Here is a 25356-nt window from a genome sequence, read left to right as displayed (position 1 = left end):
GTTATCCTGGATAGGGCTGATGGGATTTACAATCCAATAATCTTTCAAGGGCTACATAGACACAAAGCTGTTTTATTGGCAGTATATGCTTGTTGGTTGCAACACCTTGTCATGTGCCAGATGGAACAAGGAATGATATAGGGGTTTGGCAAGAAGACTGAAAAGCTGCATGATGCAGCTTCTTATTGGGGTGTGTGTTGAGATAAAAAAATAACAGCAGAGTCTTGGAGGTATGTTAACAAAAAATAGCTTTACTCAGCAGAGTCAGAAAATACTTGCAGCAAAAACATAGTAGATTTTTTTCTAGTAGAGCAAAAATAAACATAGCATAGCTTCTAGTACATCAGCATACTAACTCAGTTTGTACAACATTACCATTCCCAGCAGCATGTACCATCATGGGAAGCGCTACAGATCCCTGTATGCTCCCACCAGCATAGAGAGCAAACAATACCAGTATGCTCACAAATTCCCAACAGGCTTCAAAGCAGTTATAGTCTGCAGACTGGCTATCATAGCCACCTGGCCAAATTGGCCAATTGCTCTCTTAACTACTAATTGCTGGCTTCCCTTATCCTGGTTACACCTGCCATTTGCTACACCTTCATCCAGTCACAACTTACTATGCTGACCTGCATATCCTGACACTTTTAAGAACTTGGCTTTTCATATGCATAAACAAACACACATACAATGGGGCCCATTTCTAAACTGCATGAGAGTTCTCTGGACATCATCCCTTCTATGTGGCAGGGTCTTGAAGGCCCATGGGAGTGATGTTTCTGTTGGATTGCATTTGCATCCAGTTGACCATCTCTTCTCACAGCTTTTTTGTTTAACTCTGCACAGGGCTACTAGATACCCACCATTTAAAATCCTTTACAATGTCCTCGAACAAGACTTTGATGTGGGCTGTCGGGGGGGGGGGGGGGGAGAAGATACCTCAGAGCCAACCTCTCTTAATGCAAACTGGGGGACTGTGGAAAGGTCAATCCAACTGAATACTCCCAAAGTTCTTTGGAACTTGGCATTGGCCCCAAGACACTTGGAAGGAGGAGCAGGCCTGCTTCTGTCATATTCTTTCTTTTGAAGAATTTGTGGTTACGACTGGTGGGTGTGCACCCAATCCCATCTCACGTCTCCCTATAGTCTTGGAGTGTTCAGCAGTGTAGCTGGGAGAGGAATGAGGGCATTGTTTCCACCAAAATAAGACTTCTCTCCCCCATTCCTGCCATTAAATTTTCCTTCAGTCCCCAAATTTCTATCCAGGAGTGAGACAGTGAAAATTGTTCACATCTAGAACTCTTCTATTTGCTGTATTTTAATTCCCTTGCTAACTTTTCCTGTCCCTTTTTTTGGCTACATAGACCGTACTGTATTTCTACTGGTCTCACTTGCCAGCACTACAGAAATCAATCTCAGTGTCAAACTGCATTATTTCTACAGGGTAGATGCACCCTTAGGCTCCCACTAGCACCTGGGCAGCTGCATTTTGTACCAGCCGTGGCTTCAGAGGCAGTGCTTTGCCTGAACATATTTTGGGGTACTTGGGATCGCATCGGACTGCAACCTGTTATTGGATGGTGGGTCAATTGCAGTGTCTCCATATAAAAAGCAAGAAGGTCTGAGTCCACCCCCACTTTTTCCTTCTTTAGGATGTCCCCTCAGTTAGATAAACTACCCTACAGTCTGACAAAGCGAGAGGACTGCCTCACCCAGGATGTGTCAAGTATGATGAAAGTGCAGTACGTGCCTATTTAATTTCTTATCACTGCCATTTTTACTGCAGATAAGATTGGGATGAATGGAGGAGCTGGGGACATTTCTTTCACTTGGCCCAGCTGCAATTTTATCTTACAGGTTGTGGGATTCCAGCTGTCTAAAATTTTGCCCAACCTAGTCAATCCAGTCCACTTCTACACACACCCAATTCTTTTTATTGGCTTTTTGACTTTTCTCCTCAACCTTAAAAACCAGGCAGCCTAAACAAGAAGGAGAGTGGAGTTCAAGTGAGAAGGAAGACACCAAAACAGCCTTTTTAGTAGCATCATGTTGGGATATGTTCTCCGTTTGGTTCTCCTCTTCCTAACATCCTTTCTAGGTGTTTCCCTGGGTGCCAACATCTTCTTCAAGGAAGGGCAGAGCTGCCACAAGCCACTACCAGGTGAATCCCCCTCCCTCAGGTAAGAAACAGTGGATGATGGGTAGGAAGTCAGGGTGGAGTTTTGGGGGGGAGGCTTATAAGATATAGCATGCCAAGGGATCTTGTAGCACCTTGGAGACTAACTGAAAGCAAGAAGCTGATAGCATGAGCTTTTGTAGACTTAAGTTTATTTCCTCAGATGCATGGGGTAGAATGGAGAGGCCAGAGACAGGGCCATGGGATAGATATAGCAAATACGAGTGTTTCAGGTCTCATTTTTCAATGATGAGCAGAGTGCCACAGAGCTCTATTCTGGCCTCGGTGTTGTTCATCATCCTTTTAAATGCACGCATGAAGGAATAGAGGGCATCATCACATTTGTAGATGATACTAAGGTAGAAGGGTAGATAACACATCAGAAGACAGAATCAGAATTCCAAGCAACCTAAACAGAGTAATTTTCAACAGTGATAAATGAAAAGTTTGTTATTGTTATGTCCCTTCAAGTCATTTCTGAACTTATGGTAACCATAAGGCAAACTTATCACAAGGGTTCCTGGGGCTGAGAGTGTGTGACTCGCCCAAGGTTACCCTGTAATTTTCCATGGCTGAGTGGGGAATCAAACCCTAGTCTCCAGCATCATAATCCAGTGCTCAAACCACTACACCACCATGGCTCTCAAATGAAAGGTACTGTATTACATTTAGTTAGGAAAAGTCAGGTGTATGAATATAGGATGGCTGATGTCACAGCAGTTTGCATGACAAGGATCTATGGGTCTTAGAAGATCTTAGCATAAGTCGACAATATGATGCAGAAGGGTAAAAAGGCCAATGCAGTTTTTGTCTGCAGGAAGAGAACTATAATGTCCAGATCAAGGGAAGTAATGGTAAAAATATATTCTGCTTTGGTCAGAACTCACCTACAGTATTATGTTCAGTTCTGGGCACCAGAATTCAACAAGGGTATTGACAAATTGGGAGAGCCAGCATAGCGTAGTGGTTTGAGCATTGGACTATGACTCTGGAGATCAGGGTTTGATACCCTACTTGGCTATGGAAACCCACTGGGTGACCTTGGATGGGTCACAGACTCTCAGACACAGAAAACTCATCTGAGGAAGTAGACTGAAGTCTAAAAAAACTCATACTGCCAGTGTGGTGGAGTCTACTTCTTTGAAGGTTTTTAAACAGAGGCTGGATGGCCATCTTTTGGGGTGCTTTAATTGTGTATTCCTGCATGGCAGGGGGTTGGAATGGATGGCCCTTGGGGGTCTCTTTCAACTCGATGATTCCACGATGTGGCCTTTGGATACCTTCATAGGGCTTGCAGTCTCTTGCCCACTTGTCTCCTGGGATCTTCTGCATGCAAAGTATGTCCTCTCTTCCTAACCTATTACCTCTAGTAAACTCATCCCATTGAAGCTGTAATCTCTTTGAGGCATGCATCTGTTATCAAGAAATTGGCAAGGGGGGAGCATGCAAAGATTGTTAGACAAGATTAAAGAGTTTGGGGACCACTGTTGGCTAATAGTATATATTGTAAAAGTGTTTTCCCCCCAAAATTACAACTCCTTAGAATAGCTAGCAAGCATGGCCATGGCCACACTGGCTAGGAAACAGTGGGAGATGTAGTCCAAAATATCAACGTCTTAAAGCTGAGATTCCATGCTAATGCCTATAAATTTCAACACCCCTCTTCTATTCTGTCCATTTACAAGTGTCAATCCCGCCTCCCAAATGTTCCTTGTGCTAGTTAATCTAAGCATTTTCGTTGGCAGTTTTGCAACAGAAACAGGGAAGCAGGTCCAGCCTTCCTGTGGTTCAAAGTGTGCTGTTAACTCACAAGAGACCTGAAGGAACATTGGCCTCATAGGTGATCACAGGACTGCTTAGACACAATGTAAATGTCACATGATGAGCAGTCATGCAGTTGCAACAAAGAGCAAAGATTAAGCCAAGATAGTGGTGATGATAGGAGCAGGAGTGGGGAACTGTTAGCCCTCCAGATTACAATTCCCACAATCCCTTACCTTTGGATGAGGATTCTGAGTGTAGAAATCTGAAACATCTGGAGGATCAAAGGTTCCCCAGCCTTGAATCAGAATATCTTCTCCCAGTCTCTTTCACTCCAGATAAGATAGACTTCTTGTCTCTGGGGTTAGTGGTAGATGGGAGGCTGCAACTGCATTGCAGAAATAATGCAGTTTGACACCACTTTAAATGCCATAGCTCAGTGCTATGAAAACCTAGGATTTATAGTTTGTTGTGGCAACAGAGCTCTCTGATAGAGAAGGATGAATATCTCACAAAATGCCAAATCCCAGAATTCAATAGCATTGAGCCATTGCAGTTAAAAATATGGATCAAATGTCATTAATCCTGCAGTACAGATGAGGCTGCAGTGTGTTAGATTAGGAATGGTGAGGCCACAAGTCAAATCTCTTCTTCTCCTTAAAGAGATCTGGGTGACATTGGACTAGTTGCTCTCTTTTATTTTCACCTACCTTGCAGGGCTGTTGTGAGAATAAAGTGGGGAGGGGAGAAGCATGCAGGCTGCTTTCAGCTCCTTCTAGGGTTGTACATAAATGAAATAAACAGAACATTCAGAAACAGGAGCCTACTCACCAAGATTTAATCTGTTTATCCTTTTCTGACAAACAGAACCTATCCTCGCCCCCATGAATATTTGGACATCTCTGCGTTGCCCAAGACCTGGGACTGGAGAAATGTAAAAGGTGTCAATTATGTGAGCGCCACACGCAACCAACATATCCCTCAGTACTGTGGATCCTGTTGGGCTCATGGAAGCACCAGTGCCTTAGCAGGTATGGCCAAGTGGTAGTCAAGTGGGCTACCAGAGACGACGACTGTTCTTGTTCTGCAGGATACACATAGCCCTAGGGGAATGCATAGGTTTTCTTTCATTGCTTCTTACCTGTGTGGCAGTTCCCAAATTGTTTTTTGAAATCTGCCTTCATTCATTAGCTATGGCTTGCCATGTGTGATGGAGAAGATGTTGTGGGTATTTGGGAGGAGGAAGGTGCCTCAGCTCCACAACCTTTTTGGGAGCATGGAGTTAAGCCATGAAGCTCTCTACCTGGCCTAAAACGCTTAAAATCCTCCTGTTCACTTCTGCAGTAGGTGAATATTTTAAGAGCAAAGTGGAATGGCTGAAGAAGCCGAGGATCATATTGAGCAAGCAGTGGGGATTGGGACACATGTGGCCAAGCAACATCAAAGTGTAGTCAAGATGGCAAATATTAATGAAAAAGAACACACAAGCGAAGAGGGGCTGCAGCAGTTTGCTTTGGCCTGAGTCTACTGGGAAGGACAACATTCTGCTCTCTCCTTTCCCATCCTGAGTTAGAGGCAGTACAGACCAGCACTGTGTGCCGACCTGATCATGTACTAGAGCTGAACTATGGCAGACCATTCACATGCTCCGAGCTCTAGTCCTGCTGCCCTGCCACTATCATGGAGTGCGCCCATCCACAAAGCGTACACAATGATGACGTCCATGCCATGCAACGCCCAAGCGCTGGCCAGAAAGGGTGTCATCATGGCATGCAAGCGCGCCTATGACGGCCCTTTCAGGAAGCTGCTCAGAGCAGCAGCTTTTAGGGAGTGGGTCGGTGCCACAATGTGCGGCAGCTGCTGCAGCATCGACCCGGGGCAGAAAGGGGCGGCTTCCAGCCACCCATCTGTACTGCCCCCTAATTGAGTAAAAGTTTCTTGTGCACATTATCATTATCATTATATTTATTTAATTCCCATTTTCAAAGCGGCTTACAGCCTAAAAGCACACTACAATTAAAAACCTACAAAAGTGACAATTAAAATTGAATTAAATTATTACAATATTAAAACAGATCATTTGTTTAAAAACAGAATACAACTAAAAAGGATAAAACACTTTAAAACCATACACTTTAAAATAATACAACCCCCCACAGGATGTTCATTAATTTTTTTTCTGTTTTAAATCCCTGTCTGAACAGGAAGGTCTTAGTCTGCTGGCGGAAGGACAATAAGGAGGGGGCCATTCTGTTCTCCCTGGGAAGGGGGTTCCACAGTCTAGGGGACACCACTGAGAAGTCTGTCTCTTGTGTCCCCACTAACTGTGTTTGCAATGGTGGTGGGACTGAGAGAAGGGCCTCTCCTGAAGATCTCAGAGCCCAGGCCTGTACATACAGGAGATATGGCCTGGACCTGAGCCATATAGAGCTTTATAGGTCATAACCAGCTTTTTAAACTCAGTATGCCACAACTGATGTAAACCAGGATGAAAGGGGAAAGTGGGAGGAAGAGAGAGAAATTTGGACATTTTGGAAGCAGCCGAAAAAGTGAAAGGACAAAGAATTAAACAGGACTGTTCCTGCCAAATCAGCACAGTTGGAGGGTATGGATCTGTAGCAAGGAGAAAGAAATGACTGAAAAGGCACCTGACCTACAGTAGAAGATTTTAGTAGATTTTAGCTTTTTACAAGAACTCCATATCCTACTAATCAGTATCAGGTGCAAAATTGTATGTGTGTGCCTGTGTCAGTCAGCAGTGGAGGCAATTACCAGTTTCCTTCGATGAACCATAACCTTTTGAAAGTTATTGTTAGGGGAAAAGGAATATGTAACGCCTCCCTCCCACACCATTTCCCTGACCGTACCATTTTATTCTTCCTCAGATCGCATCAACATCAAGAGGAAAGGTGCCTGGCCCTCAGCTTTCCTCTCTGTTCAGCATGTTATTGACTGTGCCGGGGCTGGGAGCTGTCACGGTGGGGACCACAGTCTTGTCTGGAGTTATGCACACAACCATGGAATCCCAGATGAGACATGCAACAATTACCAAGCTAAAGACCAAGGTATGTGAGGTCAAATTACAATGGCCACCTTCTCACATGAAGGTGATCACGTTCCTTCTGCTTTCCATTTTTAATTGGGTTTTGATGATGCTTCTACTCTGGAAGCTGCTTTGTGATTACGTCTTCTAGGTTTTTTTCTTTGCTTTTGTTGCGTGTGCTTTTAATTTTTGTTTTAATTTTGTATTTACTTTTTGTTTTGCTTTAACATAAGAAGCTTTGGGAAATTTATTTCGCAAAGCAGGGTAGAGTTAATAAAACAAATGGATATGTCACAACACCAACTTTTATTCAATGAAGCTTAATGAAATAAATTTTGTTGCAAGATGGACATTATCAAACTGTCTTGATAAACTTTTCTGTTCATTTATTTTGCAGCATGTGAAAAGTTTAACCAATGTGGCACTTGTGTTACTTTTGGACAATGTCATGTGATACAGAACTATACTCTCTGGAAAGTGGCAGATTATGGCCATGTCAGTGGGCGAGAAAAAATGATGGCAGAAATCTATGAAAATGGTCCTATCAGGTAAAAAGTATTCCAATCTGTCAGAGAATCTTTAGCAGATATTGCTATTATCTTTGACTTACTTGCATTAAGACCAACCAAAAAGGCCTCTTGCATTGAGCAAGTTGTGTTGTGTTTTCTGACCTCCAAGAGTATTGAAGGTGAGGGTCAAGATACACTTCTTGAATTTCCTGATTTCAATGAGAATTCTAGTGCCATGGTGAACTGGGCTAACCTGCTGATGTCCAGATTAAAATTCTGCTTTGATGCATCATGGTCTCCCAAAAATGACATTGCACATTTTTTTTGTCCCAATATGATACATTGGCTGACTTTTTTTTAAAAAAAGTAACCTCACTGGCAAAACACAAAAGATTTGTTGGGATAGTGTTTGTCCTGGTTATTCTATCCTTGGTTGCTCTATTCCTATGTCCTGGGAGTAAGTCCAGAACTCAATAGGTCTTACCTTTGAGTAGAGCCATATAGGACAGCATTTTTGATCCCATAGAAACACCAACTGATCTCAAGGGAATATCCAAACTACTATTTCATCCAACTCTGCATAATTTTGTATAATAAATGATCAGAAACTGTGTATATTTTAGAATTAGATTGGGAATCTGAAACAATTGCAAGTTGACTTCAGGACTGATAAAGGAACCTGCTGATTTTGACTAGTATTTTTAATATCATTTGATTTCAACAGTTGTTCAATCATGTGCACACCAAAGCTGCATGCATACACTGGAGGACTTTATGCAGAATATAACCCCTCACCTTCTACAAACCACGTTGTTTCCATTGCTGGCTGGGGGTTGGAAAATGGAACAGAATACTGGATTGTCCGGAATTCTTGGGGTGAGCCCTGGGTAAGTAAGCAGGAGACAAATGCTCCAGACAAGATCCATTTCTCTTTCTCTCTCTCATTTTCTGATGATTCCTGAGGCAGGAGGAGAGTATAACATTGGAGATTATCGCACTGCGTTCTGAGACCGTTCTCATCACGTGATGAGAACGGAACGCATTTGAGTATACCGCACGTATGTGTTCCAATCGGGTTCTCAGAACGCTTAAATGTGTTCCAAATGTGTTCCAGGAGGGTACAGATATGAATGTGTTCCCAGAGAGCTGAAACGTGATGAGAACGTTTCAACAGAGGTATGTGCGATATTCTTATCTGTTCTCAAATCCGTTCTCTCATTCCTCCGTCTCCTGATTGGCTGAAAGAATGACAGGCAGGGAGGGAGGCAGGCAGGCAAGCGACTGCAGTGAGGGAAGGTGTGTGTGTGTGAGGGGGGAAAGAAGGAGGGAGGGAAGGGAGGAAAGTTGGGACAAGTGAGAGAAGAGGAAAGAAGGGAAAGAGAGAGAAAGAGAGAGGGAAACAGGGGGGCCAGAGCAGAGAGCAAGAGGGAGAGGGTCTGGCTGCTTCTGCGGGGGCCTCTAGTGTCATGTCCAGCGGGGCTCCTGTGCTGGCAGCCTGCAGGAGGCAAGGATGGCAGGGATGCCCAGGACCTTCTCCTCCTTCCCTCCAGGAAGGAACCCACAAAAGCTCCTCTGTTTGGAGCAACACACAAAAGCAAGCAAACAACTCCCAGAATTCCATAGCAAAGAGCCAGACAAGAATTAAAGCGGGGAGGGAAGCTCACAGGCCCCACCTGGAATATTGTGTCCAGTTCTGGGCACCACAATTCAAAAAGGAGCGTGTCCAAAGGAGGGTGACTAAAATGGTGAAAGGTCTGGAAACCATGCCCTACAAGAAACGACTTAAGGAGCTGGGGATGTTTAGGCTGGAGAAGAGAAGATTAAGAGGTGATATGATAGCCCTGTTTAAATATTTGAAGGGATGTCACATTGATGAGGGAGCAAGCTTGTTTTCTGCTGCTCCGGAGACTAGGACCCGGAGCAATGGATGCAAGCTCCAGGAAAAGAGATCCCACTTCAATATTAGGAGGAACTTCCTGAGAGTAAGGGCTGTTCGACAGTGGAACACACTCTTTCCTCAGAGTGTAGTGGAGTCTCCTTCCTTGGAGGTCTTTAAGCAGAGGCTGGATGGCCATCTGTTGGGGATGCTTTGATTGTGATTTCCTGCATGGCAGAATGGGGTTGGACTGGATGGCCCTTGTGGTCTCTTCCAACTCTATGATTCTATGATTCTATGAAGGCACACATTACATGCGCACACACACAGGAGGCAAAAGGCTGACAAGCAGCCAAAATGGGGAATTGGGATGACAGCAGAGGACTCTTCTTTTCTAACCGGTTTAAAGAGCTGCTATGGCTGCCGGGGCTCTGCCCTTGGCCCAGTCCCCTCCCTGGCAACTTGCTTTTCTTCGGCTTGAAGAGACCTGCATGGAGCTCCTCCTTCTTCCCAGCCTTGCAAAGGAGGTTTGGGATGTAACTTGCAAGGCTCATCTCTCCTCATTTCTCTTTCTCCCTGCCTTCCTCCCGATAACTCCTTCTTCCCTCCCTTCTCCTTTCCCCCCTCTCTCTCTCACACACCCCCCTTCCCTCACTGCAGTCGCTCGCCTGCTTGCTTTCCTGCCTCCCTGCCTGTCATTCTTTCAGCCAATCAGGAGACGGAGGCGGCCTTGGTGGAATATGTTCTCGGAATGGTTTCAGGAATCGCTGTGCGGTAAAATGCAGTTCTGATCACGTTCTGATCACGTTCTAGTTTACTAATGCAGTAATATCTGTTCCAGGAACGTTCTCATCACGTGATGATAGGAACGTTCTCAGAACGCAGTGCGATAATCTCCATTGTAAAATGTAGAAGCTAGTTTTGAAATGTGTTGTTGTTCTGTACCTTCAAGTCATTTCTGACTTATGGTGACCCTAAGGTTTTCTTGGCAAGGATTGTTCAGAGGGGGTTTGCCATTGCCTTCCTCTGAGGCTGAGAGAGTGTGACTTGCTCAAGGCCATCCAGCTGGTTTTCATGGCCCAGCATGGATTTGAACCCTGGTCTCTGGAGTCCTAGTCCAACACTCCAATCACTACACCACACTGATTTTAAAACAACTAAGGCAAAATTCCCCTCAAAATTCAAAGGCTCACAAAAGGATGTGGCAGAAATGTTCTCTGCCATCGAGTTGCCAACTGTACTCTGGAGGCCCCCATGATATACCCACAAAAATGTTTCTGGGAATCAAGGTACTGCAGAAACTGATCTTGCCAGCTATCAAGCCCTGAGCAGATTTTTCCGTGAAAACATTGAGGATGCATTTGGATTGTCAGAATCAAAAGCCCCCTTGTTCACCATGATGTTCAGAGATTGCACCCAAAACTATGCCAGATCTTCAGGTGCTTTAGTTAATTACTAGTGCCTCACTCTCAGTGGAAGAAGGACAGTTAAAGGCAAAGGGAGTACTAGTAACATGAAAACATGGAAAGGTTGCTCTCCTCGTGATGTTCTGGTCCCTTTGAGCCAGCAGAGCTGCTATGCCACAGATTTCCATCCTCTTCAGATGTAAAGGACTGGTCTAAAGAGAAAGAGAATAAAGAATACTAAGAGCTGTACAAGAGTTTTAGTGAAAAAGTTTTGAAATTGCATGAGCAGAGGTGTTAAGAGAGACTTGCAAAGGGAACAAATCATGGCCAGGATGGTGTATAGGAAGCTGCCTTGCATTGAATGAGACCACTAGTTTTGTCTGCACCCTAAAGATACTAGATACCCTCTGATCTTAAAAGTTAAGCAGAGTCAGCCCTGGTTAGTACTTGGTTGGGGAATCGCCAATGAATACTAGGTGCTGTAGGCTGTATTTCAGAGGAAGAAATTGGCAAAACCACCTCTGAGTATTCCTTGCCTATGAAAACCCTATGACATCCATGCGGTCGCCATAAGTCAACAGGTGACTTGTAGGCGCAGACACATATACACCACACTTCATCAACCTGATCCTGCCAGATATTTTGGACTCCAGCCAGAATAGCCAATTATTGGTAATACTGGAACTTTTATCCCAAAAACCTGGGAGGAGTTAGGTTGGGGGACAAGGCTGGTTTATCCATTGAGACCCTCTTTGGCTTCAGAGATCCAGAAGTTTTGCTGCTGTAGCTTTCTTTGTTTTCACTTTCCATATACACACACTTTGCTATTTTAGACTATAAACTTCTCAGGACTTATGAGTTTGCATTGTTTTTGGTTCTGAATATTATTATAATTTGCTTCTTTTTGTTTTTTTTCTGTTTTGCTTATTTTATTCTGTAAGGCATCAGGTACATGGTAGGCCATGATAGCTGGAGTCTTCTGGGAGCTGTAGTCCAAAAAATGTAAAGTTTCCAAGCTCTGCGTAAGAGAGAAAAGGTAGCTGAAGCCAAGTTCATTATGATATGCCTATATAACTAATGCCACTTAATATCTTGCAGGGTGAACAAGGCTGGTTTAGAATTGTGACTAGCGCATATAAAGAGGGAAAAGGAGCAGACTACAACCTCGCTATTGAAGAAAAATGCTCTTATGGAGACCCAATTGTTTCCTGAGTTTGTATGCAGTTCAGTTTGCAATTGTGGTTTTGGAATGCAAGGACACTGCCAGCTGGTTGTTTCTTCTCTTCAAACAGATAAATCAATTTACTTATGGACTCAGGAATGGTAACCTAACTGAGTCCATTCTCTCATGTGTGCCTGCCTGGGCTTTGAAATCTTCCGAGGAAGTCCTTCTTTCAGTGACACCACTCCCATAGACATGTCTGATGAGAATATGGAAAAGAGATTTTTTTTTACTTTCTACTCTAATTTTCTGGACCACTCTTCTTACAGAGGATAAGCTAGGGTCCTTCTGTCAGCAGCTGAAGACTTTTTGTGTGTGTGCTGTTCTATTTTTAATTCTTGCTTTTTCATGGATACATTTTAAATTGCTTTTAATTATATATTTGCATATGTACCTTTTTGCAGAGACTTTTTAAAATCTATATCTGTTCTAAATTTTATAAGGCATCTTGCATCCCACTGCTGGGAAAAATGGAGGGTATGAAGAAATAAACAAAATGGTAGTCATGATAATAGAGGTTGTATGACCACCTTCATTATTTAATGTCAAAATTCCTGTTTTTAAAACCAAAAGCAGACTTCTGGCCACTTCTGGGTTGGCTGATTTATTTAATTTTACAGTCTATGTGGGCTGCAGAGGATAAGGGTGGGGGAAGAACCATTGGTTACAGGACATGTTGCATTTGCACATCCCTGGGTTGCAAGGTGAGACACCAACCAGCTTCCATTGATGTGCACAAGAAGCCATGGTGGCCATATCTGACTTGAGGTCAGAAACTCTTGAAAACACAGAAGCCACAAATCTCCTGTATCTTGCTGCAGTTTTCTCTCTGACCTCATATCAGTTGGCCATTGAGAGCCCAAAACTCTTGTGTAAACTTTTGATTAGTCCTGAAACACACCCTTCCAGAGTCCAGCACCTCTTTCTTTCAAAAAATCCAATCACCTTTTCTTTTTGTTTAACTGAATTCTTCTTTGTCCGAAACCTTGGACTGAGGAGCTCTTCTTATCTTGCTCTGGCTATCTCTTGTATTGTCTTATCCTGAGTCGTACCTTTGGTTCATCTAGCCCAGTGGTTCCCAAATTTTGCTCTTCCAGATATTTTGGATGTCAGCTCCCAAAATTCCTGATTGTTGGCCAAGCTGACTGGGGCTTCTGGGAGTAGAAGTGCAAAACACCTGGAGGACTAAAGTTTGGGAATCGTTCTAGCCTCTTTATCAAAGGGCCTATTCACACTACAAAAAAAATCGGTTCTGAAACCGATTCAATCAGGTGAAGTTCCTACTCACCCCGAATCTCACACAAGCGAATCCGGGGCTTGCACACCCGTTCCGTGTTAAATGGCCCCTGGCGCGGGTTTTTTGAAACCGGGTTATAAACCATTACTTTTTTAAAAAAAACGGTTCCTGGAAATATGAACTTCGCCCCGGTCGTGATCGGGGCAGTCGCAGGGGGAGGGCCAGGTTGCTGTGGGTGGGCAGTAGAGCCCGCCCCTCATGACCCCCTCACTCTCGAGCGCTATGTTGCGCAGCCGCAGACGACTCCTTCCCGCCCACGTTCAAATCAATGGCTGGAGAAGGGACAGGTCGGGCGGTGGGCATTTCTGGCCGAAACGAACATCCCCTCTTATGCCTCGTCGCTATCCATACCAGGCTCCCCCCGGATAATTTTTTTTTTAACTACTGTTGCGTTGACAAATTAAGCGCACAGACGCGCCTCTCCAATTCGTGCCATAGGGGTTCGCAGGTGAAACTACACCCTTCTCCCTCTCTCCCCGGCCGGTAACTGTGCACCCACGGTCGGCCCTCGCTCTCCTTCACATGTCCGTGTCGCTGTAGCCGGCTCCCACCATCAACTATTTTTTTTTGTTTAAGCAGCCGCTTTGACAAATTATGCGCGCCGATGTGCGTCTTTGGGGGCGCTGAAAGATGGCTGTCTGGCCGGCAGTCCGCTACCCTTTCTCCTCTCTCAACTGGTTACTGTGCACCCTTTGCCCCACCTCTCCTTCCCTTGTGATTAGCATTCCATTCCCGTCTCCTAGGAATTTTTTTTTTGGTTGGAATGCTGTTTTGATAGAATATGCGCACAGTTTCATATTAATGGGGCGCTTCAATCGGGGGGTGTTTTGTCAGTTGTATCACACCTTTCCCCCCCCCCTCTTTTGTGGACTTTAGTACCACTACCACCCTGGGACATGTAATGGGCCCCTGAAACCCGCCCCCCCTCTGTTTTCCCAAAAGTGCAATGTGTTGTTCTACATGTTGGCCGCCACTCCTGCGAGCGCCATGACTAAATGCCATGCCAGGTTGTGGGTGGATGCCCAGAAACTTGACCATTAACCTTTCGCCCCTTATCCCTCGTCCTCAGTGGCACCTCCCCCAAGCAGACGGCGGATGTGACCTAACCCCAGTTTTGGGTCACCTGGTGGGCACCTATTGGCTGCCCAGCCAATGGCGAGGCTTGTAACCTGCCAGGTGGGCGATGCCAGCCCCGGACCTCCCTCATTTTCAAATTTGCCCACTCCCCCTTTTTTGGGGCTTGGCGCCATTGCTGTTTTGAACCTCGACCTGGTAAGATCATCACGACCCTTACCAATGGCGGGATCACAAGCACATGGCGTTTCGGAGATGGCTGCCAGGAAATCATCCGGGAGAAATGCGGAGGAGGGGCCATGACAGAAATGCGGAAGAATGTCGCACGAAATCCAAGGCATTGAAAAGAAAATTCAAGGAGGAGTATCAAAAATCTAGAATGAGCGGAAGCGGTGCGGTAGAAATGCCATTCTTCCACGAGCTGCGCAGAATATTAGCGGGCGATGCCAGCGTGGAGGCAAAGCGGGTGTCAGATGAGACGGAGGTGTCCTACCACGACAGGGAGAGCCTCGAGCTGGTGGGGGAAGGGCCCTCTAGACCCATCCCGGAGCAGGACCCCTTGGCGGAATCGCAGGATCCCTTGGCGGACTCGCAGGATCTGTTTTCCCAAGGTAACATGCCAATACTAATTTCCTCTATCAAAAAGTTTTGAAAGAATGTGCGCATTTGTTCCATATTATATGCACTAGTGTTTTGCCATGTGAGCAGTCGGTTTCCGCTGTGTGCCAGGCCCCCTTATGTGGCCCGCCGCCGCAATGGAGAGCCGCTCATGAATCCCTGCACACCGTTTCTATGTGTTCGTGTGCCTGTGGCATCCGAGCAAGGCTGGTTAACTGTGCATTTTCATCTCTGCATTACAGAGACTGTTGTTACTCAGGATCCTGATCAGGAGATAAATCTGGTGCTGCAGGAGATTGATCCGCAGACCCTGGTGCAAGAACTGCAGCAGCAGGAACCAGCGGGCAGCAGCTCGGGGTCTAACGGAAGCCAATCCCAAACCCGGGCGGGAAGCAATGGTAGGTTCTCCATTGATGACAGAATGCACTTTCGGCTTCTGCTTTGCATATGTTATGTGTATAGGCTGTATTCAAAATACATTCGATGTATGGGCTCCCCTCCATTAATTGCATCCTACCAGCACCTTCATTAACACTGTAATCTTGGCATAAAATCACAAACACGGGTCAACCTGAGCTTCCCCTTATCACCCATGGAGGTAGCACATGGCAAGACTCAAAAATCTGGGGTTCCCCCAACTCTGCCATTTTCCTTCCCCCCCTCCCCCCAAACTGGAATATCTGGTTTCTTTTCAACCCTGGCTGTGCCTACTATTTAAAAGACTGGAGAATGCCATTCAAAATCTTCCACCCTTACTTTTGTTATGGAAATTGAGTTTGGACTGCTGAATAGAGGTAGCCTCAACTGTAATTGTTTTTATTGTAAAGCCTGATATTTCCCTTGTTCTCCTCTAGCCGCTAGAAGGGCAGGAAAAGGGACACCCTTTGAGAGTAGGACCTGTGGAAATGGTTTCTTAATTGTTTTCCGCTTGTAGAAGGGCATAAACAATGGGTGGTCGCTTCAGTACCATTAACCCACTGCAAACCTTGGCTAATGGCCAGGCATCCGCCTTGGGATGGCCAATGGTTTTGGCCTCCAACAATAATAACAATAGTAAAGTTTTGCCCTCATGGGATATCAGCATACACAGGTCTATATCTGGCCCCCATGGTAATGTCTTCCTCCTTTGCCTTCCTGCTTCACCACTTACAGTTCCCTATTAAAATTCCTTTTCTCTTTCAGCTTGTGCCATCATGAACCCCCTTGCAGTGATGACTCCTGCCGAGAGATTGGCCCTCATTAAACGTAAGAAGGTGAGGGACTCTGCCACTGCGGCCCTTGAAAAGATTGCCACCCAGTCAGCTGCCCAGATGAACTCACTTCTGGGTTTTTTGAGGGAGGAGAGTAAAAAAGATGAGGCCAGGGAAGAAAAGTCACTCGGCGTCATGACACAACTAATTGCAGAGGACAGAGAGAGCATGCAGCAACTCACAGGTGCTCTGCTGGCCAGCAACCAGATAATGGAAAAAATGTACAAGCTGATGGAGTCGCAGGGTCCACAAGGCAATGTTACTGGCATGCCTAGGAAGAAGCGCTTTAAGCGTTCCCCGGGCTCCATGCAACCATCAAGTAATTCCCCTCCTGGCCCTTCTGTCAACCAGCAGGAGTCTCAAGGAGGGTCTACAGCATCATCTGGGGGTGCGGTTCCTGGACCAAGTACCAGGCCCATCCGCAAGATTAAGAAGCCAGTAACACTGTCCCCATGAATAAAGTTTTGGACCATGTTACATAACATCTGCCTCGCTTCCAATGTTTACATTGGTTTAACTGTTTATGACAGTAGTTACTTGACTAGTTATAATGGTTCCACATTTGACGTGTATCCTGTTTATGACTTAAATGGTTGTAATGGTTTAACATTACGAATGTTTCATGTTAAGGAGTTAAATTGTTGTAATGGTTTTACATTACGAATGTTTCCTGTTAAGGAGTTAAATTGTTGTAATGGTTTTACATTACGTATTGGCCTCTTAGTCCTTGGGCTGTGAGTACACACCACACATTTACAGTCTGACTGGACATGTATGTGCCTTTGTACTGTGTGTTGTTTTGAGTTGGCCTAATTAAACCAATGTTCTATAAACATGTTCAGTTGTGTGTAATATGTATGTCTCCAGCAGACATGTAGCAGTGCAAAATGACCACAAGGAAACATTCTTTCGAAAAATATAAACTGTTTATTTACAATGTATACACAATATATACACTATTTACACATCCTCAAAGTCCTCCGGCCAGCGCTGGCGCAGGACACGCTCCAGCCTCTCCACTCTCTGTTCCAGGCCCTCGAGCCTGGACAGCCTCTGCTCCATCAGGGCCAGCCTCTGGTCTTGGGCCCCTACTCGCAACAGAATGTTGGAGTACCCTGCAGACAACAAACAAGAACAAATAGATGTGTCAACACTCTCTTCACCCCAAAGTGCCAGTCACATATTCACTAGCACCAAAACTACTCTATCTACTATTCCTCTTAACATGATGTGTCTAGCAGACATGTAACAGCAACCTTTCACACACTTATGTGCCACAGTGTTGCCCTGCTTGTGGCAACCGCTTTGTGGCATGCACTCCTCCACACAAAAAACATACATGTACACTGATGTGTCAGCTTGCTAGGAATAGACAGGACACATACATGCACAATTGTCTGCAGTCATGCTGCCCGCCAATAGTACTGTAGGACATAAATCACAAGAATTAACTAAAGCAAACATGTTGGCAACTCACAAAGTGCGGGTGGTGCCGCTGCAGCGATCCCAGCAGCATGGGACGGTCCAGGCTGCGATTCTTCAGCTGTTGGGTAGGACAGAATAGTAAAGTACACATTACTCTTGGCTTGGTGTGTAACAGTTTAACCGGCCGCGGGGGGTGGGGGGTGGTGGGGGCGTCCTAACATACCTCGTAGCAACTGCTTTGCCATTGCCTCCAACAGAAATGGGGCTTGACAGCAAAATATGCTTCTATAACACCTCCCTTGGAAGGGTCAGAGTGGATGACCACATAGTGTCCCACGGTCTAGTTTTCCTCTTCCTTTGCAACCTAATTCCCAAAACAAACTCCTGCGTGACATTCCCTGATCCAACGTACCTTCGATCTGCCCCGCCTCCTCCTCCTTCGCTGGTGACTTGCGGACAGCAGGTGCCTCGGGCTCTCCCTCCTCTCCCAACACGGCGGGCTCCTCCTCCTCCTCTTCCTCCTCCTCCTCTTCCCCCTCCTCCTCCTCTTCCTCTTCAGAAGACGGCGAGGAGGAAGGCTCACGGCGCCGGGACCCCCTCCTCCTCCTTGGCCTTCCCCGATCAGAGGCGGGGGCTGAAAAAAAATAAACGGAGGTCTCAAGGAAGGATCATGCGCACAATTAGTCATTCCGTCCCCATACTTGTGCAACCCCACTGCGCAACCCCACCGGTAGCCAAACTTTTGACACATACCTGGCGGGGGCCTCCGTTCCCGAGCTGCAGGCCGCCCAGCCCTCCGCCACATGTCCGCCAGCCTCTGGTAGAAAGGCGGGCGGACATGTCGCGGGGGGCTGCCCTGGGCGATCTCCCGGGCCTTGAAGAAGGCAGCCTTCAGGTTTTTGAACCGGGTCCGGCATTGCACCGGAAGCCGTCTCCACCCGCGCCTTTCGAGGTGCCGGGAGGCTCTCTCGTACAGATGGAGGTTGGGGTGGCTGCTGGATCGCATCAGCCGCCTCAACCCCGCATCTGTACGGCCGAGAGAATCGAGCAGGAGGTCGGTTTCTTGTGCCGTCCAATGCTCGATCCTTGCGAGCCTCCTCGGCGCCATCTTCCCCCCCAACGGACAGACTCTGCGCACACATGGGCCCAAAGTTTCAAAAAGTAGCCCTACACCTGTTAGCCAATGGCTGGAGGGCTCCACAGGTAATTTGTTACAATGTAGTCAACTCAAGCTTGGCGCCGTTAGAGGAGGAGTGCAGCCGGTGACATCACTCCCCGTCCTCTACGGTGGCCCAGGGCGGCCTACAACTATGCGCATAGCGTGCATGCGCATAAATTGTCAATGTTGTTAGGCAGTCACATGTTGTGTAAACGCTTGCATGAAGAAAGGGTTGGATCTTGTTTCCTATTCAGGAAACCAGACTGCTCCCTCCTTAAGAATTCTGCATGACACATTCTGTACTATTCGCCGTTGTAGCATTATTTTTTGGCTCACAGCAGTGTCCCAACCTAAACTATATGACTGTTGGTGACCTGTATTGGGGTGCTCCATGCGAGGCCAGCGCATTGCAAGTTGGGGGAAGCAGGTAGTGGACGGGACAGGGAACAAATGGTGTGGCTTATTAAACCAGCGAAACGCACAACTGTGCATGTGGTCTGGGCCTCCACTGTTCCAACACAGCAAAGCTGCAGACAATGTAATGGGAGGAGATTTATGCACCACCAAGCTATAACCTACAGTTGCACCACTGAATTGGAGTGCAAAGCTTGTTCCACTGAACGTGGCATGTGATGGCTCTCACAGTTCCCCCCTCCCACCAACACTAGAAGGAGATGCAGGGTGAATGTCATGACATCCCTAAACACGCGCACCCAATCTTGCTGTACGCTCATGGCATGTTGTGTTTCCAGGGAAGAAAAGGAAAACATAAGGAAACAGTGATAGCAAAGGCAAACCTTTATTTTTGCAACAGTGAAGACAAAAAACAGAAAACAGCGGTGGTAGACAACATTGTGTTCAAGGGACCCGATGCTTTAAATTCCAGAAATACTGCACCAGTGCCTCCCTTGTCTTCTCACCCTCTGATTTCTCCTGGTCAGCGTTTGCATTGCGTAAACTGGCAGCATTAAGCACAAATCGCCTTGGCCGAGATGGTGCCCCCTCCAAAATGCGCCCCCCAGTCTCCACGAGGTTGTGGAGAACGCAGCATGCCACTATGACAGAGTTAACGTTCTCCTCTGCCAGCTCCAATGGTGCGGTGAGACACCGCCATCTTGCCTTCAAGCGGCCGAAGGCACGTTTCACTGTGTTCCTGGCTCTATTGAGGTGGCGAATATACAGGGCCTGGCGCGGCTGGAGAGTGCCTTTGAAAGGGGTCATGACCCAGTTTTTCACCCCATATGCCGCATCTGCAATAAGCAGTGGGCCCACCTGCTTGCCACAGATGGTGACAGTAGGATTCCCTGGCACAAACAGGCCTGCACGCATGGTTTTGTAGATGGAAGAGTGGCGGAAAACGAAGCCGTCATGTGAGGTCCCGCTCCATCCAATGCACACATTGATGAATAGTCCAGTGTGGTCCACTGTTCCCTGCAACAGCATGCTGTACGTGTCCTTGCGGTTGATGTACTCCCCACCCTGACGCACTGGCGAAATGATGTGACAGTGGCACCCATCAACAGCCCCGATTACTTGTGGGAATCCCATAGCCTCGAAGCCTGCCATGATCTGGAATAGAAACAGCACACCTGTAAATAGCACAGTAACGCTAAAGGTCGGCAGTCATGGAACAAACCTGCATGTATGTAAAAGAAACACAAGATATTGCGTGTCACCCCACCTAGAACCATTGCTGAATGATAATAACTTTTGTGGTTAGTGTTGTTGTAGTTACTATTATATGCAAAGCAGGAAAATATACAAGTAGATCTGCAAGAAGGGGGGAGGGAAGACTTACACAAATCAGCAGTGAGCTGAGGCCCCAGGAAAGAATGGGAAGTAATCATAGCAATATTATGAGAAAAATTGCAAGTAGGTTAATAATAACATTTATGGTATCCCCACCCTAAAGCCAAGGTTTGCTCACAATTTGTTAATAATGCATCTAGACTTTTCCCTACCCTAAAGGGTGTAATCAGTGGCAGCAATAGCAATATTAAATACCTTCCTGTGGTCCCCGAGGTACACTGTCTTGTGAAGGAGGACTTTCTCTATAGCCAGGACTACAGAAATAAAAATGGAGCACACTGTCGATTTCCCCACGCCGAACCGGGTGGCCGCTGTGCCATAGGACCCCTGGTTAGCCAGGATCCAAAGTGCGATTGACACCCTCTTCTCCACCGGTATGGCGGAGCGCAGACGGGTGTCCTCCCTGCAGATCTCCGGACGCAGCTGTTCGACAATAAGCAGGAAAAGCCTCCTAGGCATCCTCAGATGCTCTATCCATTTTTCATCGGACCAAACGGTGCATAACAGCTTCGGCCAGAAGTCCGTCTCGTGTGGGTAGACCCACCACCTCCTGGGCAATGGCCGGAGACATTGGGAAACTCTCCCACCCGCAGTCGCTACAGTTTGCTGGGCAAGGCGACCAACCACGAGGCTGCTCTTCCTGCGACCGTGCTGCCTCCTACTCGTCCTCCTCCTGTTCGCAGCGAACATAGAGTGGAACAGTTGGAGGCGCCTATGCCTGCGCCGCAACAACGCAATAACAGACCTGATTATAGCTTGTTGGGCCAGGATGAGATACAACAAGGGATGCATCTTCCGCTCTCACTGTTGGAACTGCAAATGCCGGACAAAATGGCGACAGCAGATGTGTGGTCGCGAGGCAATTGCCACCAGCGGAAGTAAACATGTAAACCAACACAAAAACAAAAAAGACACGTGACTATTGGGAAACCTCACGAGAAAGAAACGGCGTGCATGCGCATAAGCTTTCAAAATTGAAAATAATGTATTTTTTCGTGTTAAAAGGGGAGGGTGAGATATGTATGCAAAATTTCTGGGGAAGGCGGAACTGTGAATGTTCATAAACGGGATTGAATAAGAACTGGGGGGGAAAGAACACACACATGCGCATATGTTTTCAAAAATTAAAGTATTTTTTTTTAAGTTGAAGATTCAATCAGAATGAAATCTTTCCGGGGAAGGGACGGTTAATGTCCGGAAAATGAATCGAAGCGAACAAAGCACTAGGGGAAAAGAACGGGGTGAATAAATAACGCACGCATGCGCATAATCTTTCAACCCAAAGCAAAACAAAACAAAAAAAATCCCCGGTCTGTTCCGGGTGCGTCAGCACCTACGTCGCCACCTACGTCACTTGATTGACAGATCTTAACATGAGGAAAAACCGAACAGGTTCGCAAATGACCGGGTAAGACACCCCATCTTTATTCGGATCGCGGGAATATGAACTTTCACCCGGGTCAAACTGCCGCGGGTGGCTTCGAAGGTGGAAAAGCAATGGGCACTCGCGACTGGGTAAACCCGAAGAGGGGCCTTCCGGATCGACCCGGATCTGACCAGGCTTTATGGGTCAGTCTGAAAGGGGCCAAAGTAAACTGACAACAGTTATTCTTCAGGGTTCCAGGGAGGGAGGCATATTTCTCCGCCTTACCTGGAGACTGAATCTCAGACCTTCTCCATGGACATCATGTGCTCTAGCATTGAGCAGGGACGCTATTTCCTGTCCCCTGTGTCTGTCTTCCCAAAAGGACTCCTACCGACTGTCTTTGCCCTAGATATTTGTGTCCTGCTTTAGAGTGGACCACCAGGCTCCGCTCAAGGTGCTCCCTGAAATCCTGATTTGGGTGCCTGCCTTTCCACCTCCACAGCCAATTTGGCCCAGTAAAACTTCAAGTAGTCATGGAAGAATGGTGGCTGTTCCCTACTTGCCTTGGTGTGTTTTGATCTGTCATAATAGAAGTATGTGCCATTAGCCTTACTTTTTCCAATAAAATCTCCTAGAAAAAACAGTGGCCTCATCTTTTTACTCCCTTCACAACCAAGATATAAGATCCTAAAATTTGTTCACAGTGTGCAGTGCAGGGAGATGTCTCTCTGACCAGTAGCGTAATTCCATTTCACTAATCCATTACTCCTGGACACCGAAAAGAAGGTTTGAGAGAGAGAATAGGAAGAGACCACAAGGGCCATCCAGTCCAACTCCCTGCCATGCAAGAATGCACAAAGCACCTCCAAAAAATGGCCATGCAGCCTCTGTTTGACAACCTCCAAGGAAGGAGACTAAGCTACACTCTGAGGGAGTGTGTTCCACTGTCTAACAGCTCTATCATGAAGTTCTTCCTAATGTTCCGGTGGAATCTTTTTTCCTCAGAAGAGAATAGGTCTGGAGCAATGGATTCAAACTACAGGAAAAGAGATTCCAGTAATACAGTAATGTGTTGAAAGGAAGTATGGCAATGCATGGAAAATATTTGCCATTTTAACATTTTTGGCAGCCCACATGTCCCCCAAGAGGATCTGTGGGAGCACAAAATTGGTTCTGGATCTGCTGCACTAAGCCATCACTGGTTTGCAGGTTGTGTCATTGTAATAAATAGCAAAGTATTTCTTCCACTTAGAATCATAGAATCGTAGAGTTGGAAGAGACCACGAGGGCCATCCAGTCCAACCCTCTGCCATGCAGGAATTCACAATCAAAGCATCCCCGACAGATGGCCATCCAGCCTCTGTTTGAAGACCTCTAAGGAAGGAGACTCCACTACACTCCGAGGGAGTTTGTTCCACTGTCGAACAGCCCTTACTGTCAGGAAGTTCTTCCTAATGTTGAGGTGGAATCTCTTTTCCTGGAGCTTGCATCCATTGCTCTGGGTCCTGTTCTCTGGAGCAGCAGAAAACAAACTTGTTCCCTCCTCAACATGACATCTCTTCAAATATTCAAACAGGGCTATCATATCACCTCTTAACCTTCTCTTCTCCAGGCTAAACATCCCCAACTCCCTAAGTCGTTCCTCATAGGGCATGCTTCACCATTTTAGTTGCCCTCCTTTGGACACGCTCCAGTTTCTCCTCATCCTTTTAAAGTGTGGTGCCCAGAACTGGACACAGTATTCCAGGTGGGGCCTGACCAAAGCAGAATACAGTGGCACTATTACTTCCCTTGATCTAGACACTATACTTTTATTGATGCAGCCTAAAATCGCATTGGCCTTGTTAGCTGCCGCATCGCACTGTTGACTCATGTTCAACTTGTGGTCTACTTGGACTCCTAGATCCCTTTCACACATAGTTTCATAGATGCCAGACACAGATGTTGCCGAAACGTCAGGAAGAAAATCTTCTAGAACAGTGATGGTGAACCTTTTAGAGGCTGAGTGCGCAAACTGCAACCCAAAACCCACTTATTTATTGCAAAGTGCAATGCCCCTCTGGCTTTCTAGTAACAAACTCTGGCGCAAACTGTGCTGGGGCGATGGCACATGTGCCCACAGAGAGGGCTCTGAGTGCCACCTCTGGCACGCGTGCCATAGGTTCGCCATCACTGTTCTAGAACATGGCCATATAGCCCAAAAAACCCTACAAAAAACTATGAAACAGGTAAGGTTCGATTGCTGTTTGAATAGTGTGAACGTCTATTCAGTACTAAATAGCATCATCAATTTGCCTCAAAAACTAGTTGATTCTGTAGTGGGAATGAGGCCATAGACTTAAGTCTACTTCATAAGATGCATGGAGCAAAGTTCCTAGGAACAGACCTTTATAGCTATGAATGTTCTGGTTGCATGTGTGACTAACAATAGAAGTGCAAAACTTGTAGATGTGGGTGTGGTGCTGTTATACAAGTAGTTATAATGATGCCTTTAGGGGGCAAAGGCAGGTGAAAAGATGTTGCAGAATGTTTAGCAGAATAACAGTCATTGACACCTGTAGGTACACTTCCCATCTTAACCAGAGCTTACACAAAGAGTTCTGGACAACCCAATACTGTATTTAATCCCATTTCTGTCAGTAATGCCATCACTGATGTGGTTTGAGAGACTATAGTGTTTTTATCTTCAGTGGTTTCTGTTCTGGACAAACTGCTTTAGCATATTAATCCATCCCTGGAGAAGCCATGATCCACAGGTGTTTGAAGATTAATAACCAACATAATCAATACCAAAACACTTTTAGGATGCGAGTAAAAACAGCCTGCTTTGAATGCCCATTCTGCATATCATCACAATAAGCAAAAGGCCTTGATCCAAAACTGGGGCTTTGAACTTCAGAGAAAAAAGGCATACTGCTTCTGCAGGAGAGAGTAAAAGTGACTTCCAAACCCCCCTTTGCAAGTTTCCATACATTTTTGTTTTGGAATTATATAGAATTAAGCATGGCAATCCATGCTCCGTCTCTGAACTGTCTTTAAGCTATATGGGACTTTTAAAGACTTCCAGTAAATAATGGCAGTTGGCAGCATATAGGAAGGGAACATCCAGGCCTGGGGCATTTGTCAGTTATTACATGTATGAACTCTGTGTACTTGTCACAGATGGGCTCTGTGCCACAGGAGTATGGTAGCACTGGAAGAACGGTTTCATTCAATGCTTGGCACATTGTGGATTTCTAAATTCATTATGTTCCAACTGGAGTTTGGCAAAGCTATTTTTTGGACTTTGGCTACTAGAATATTCCAGCCAGGTTTCCCAGTTCCTGTGTATTGGCTGTGAGATTCTGAGAGCTGTACTCTAA

General features: G+C 46.2%; 3 protein-coding genes across 3 annotated transcripts; 2 read left to right on the top strand and 1 right to left on the bottom strand.

Moving 5' to 3' along the window:
- Window positions 1–2049: 2049 nt before the first annotated feature.
- Window positions 2050–12345, top strand: LOC149315601 (cathepsin Z-like). Its single transcript, XM_089518487.1, has 6 exons — window positions 2050–2183; window positions 4808–4971; window positions 6826–7005; window positions 7381–7531; window positions 8217–8379; window positions 11873–12345. The coding sequence occupies exons 1-6, from the start codon at window positions 2050–2052 to the stop codon at window positions 11984–11986; spliced, it is 906 nt and encodes a 301-aa protein (XP_089374613.1). The 3' UTR covers window positions 11987–12345.
- A 2528-nt stretch (window positions 12346–14873) lies between these two features.
- Window positions 14874–17020, top strand: LOC149315600 (uncharacterized). Its single transcript, XM_089518485.1, has 2 exons — window positions 14874–15383; window positions 16168–17020. Exons 1-2 carry the CDS (start codon window positions 15137–15139, stop codon window positions 16689–16691), a joined length of 771 nt encoding a protein of 256 aa, XP_089374611.1. The 5' UTR covers window positions 14874–15136; the 3' UTR covers window positions 16692–17020.
- Window positions 17021–18802: 1782 nt separating this feature from the next.
- LOC149315599 (uncharacterized) lies at window positions 18803–21547 on the bottom strand. Its single transcript, XM_089518484.1, has 2 exons — window positions 20824–21547; window positions 18803–20388 (listed from the first exon to the last, which is right to left on the bottom strand). The coding sequence occupies exons 1-2, from the start codon at window positions 21418–21420 to the stop codon at window positions 19678–19680; spliced, it is 1308 nt and encodes a 435-aa protein (XP_089374610.1). The 5' UTR covers window positions 21421–21547; the 3' UTR covers window positions 18803–19677.
- Window positions 21548–25356: the final 3809 nt, after the last annotated feature.

The sequence above is a fragment of the Sceloporus occidentalis genome, unplaced genomic scaffold, assembly GCF_023333645.1.
Source record: "Sceloporus occidentalis isolate IW3139 unplaced genomic scaffold, rSceOcc1.0.p SCAF_3, whole genome shotgun sequence".
Taxonomy (NCBI): domain Eukaryota; kingdom Metazoa; phylum Chordata; class Lepidosauria; order Squamata; family Phrynosomatidae; genus Sceloporus; species Sceloporus occidentalis.
This window is presented reverse-complemented; position numbering and strand designations above follow the sequence as displayed.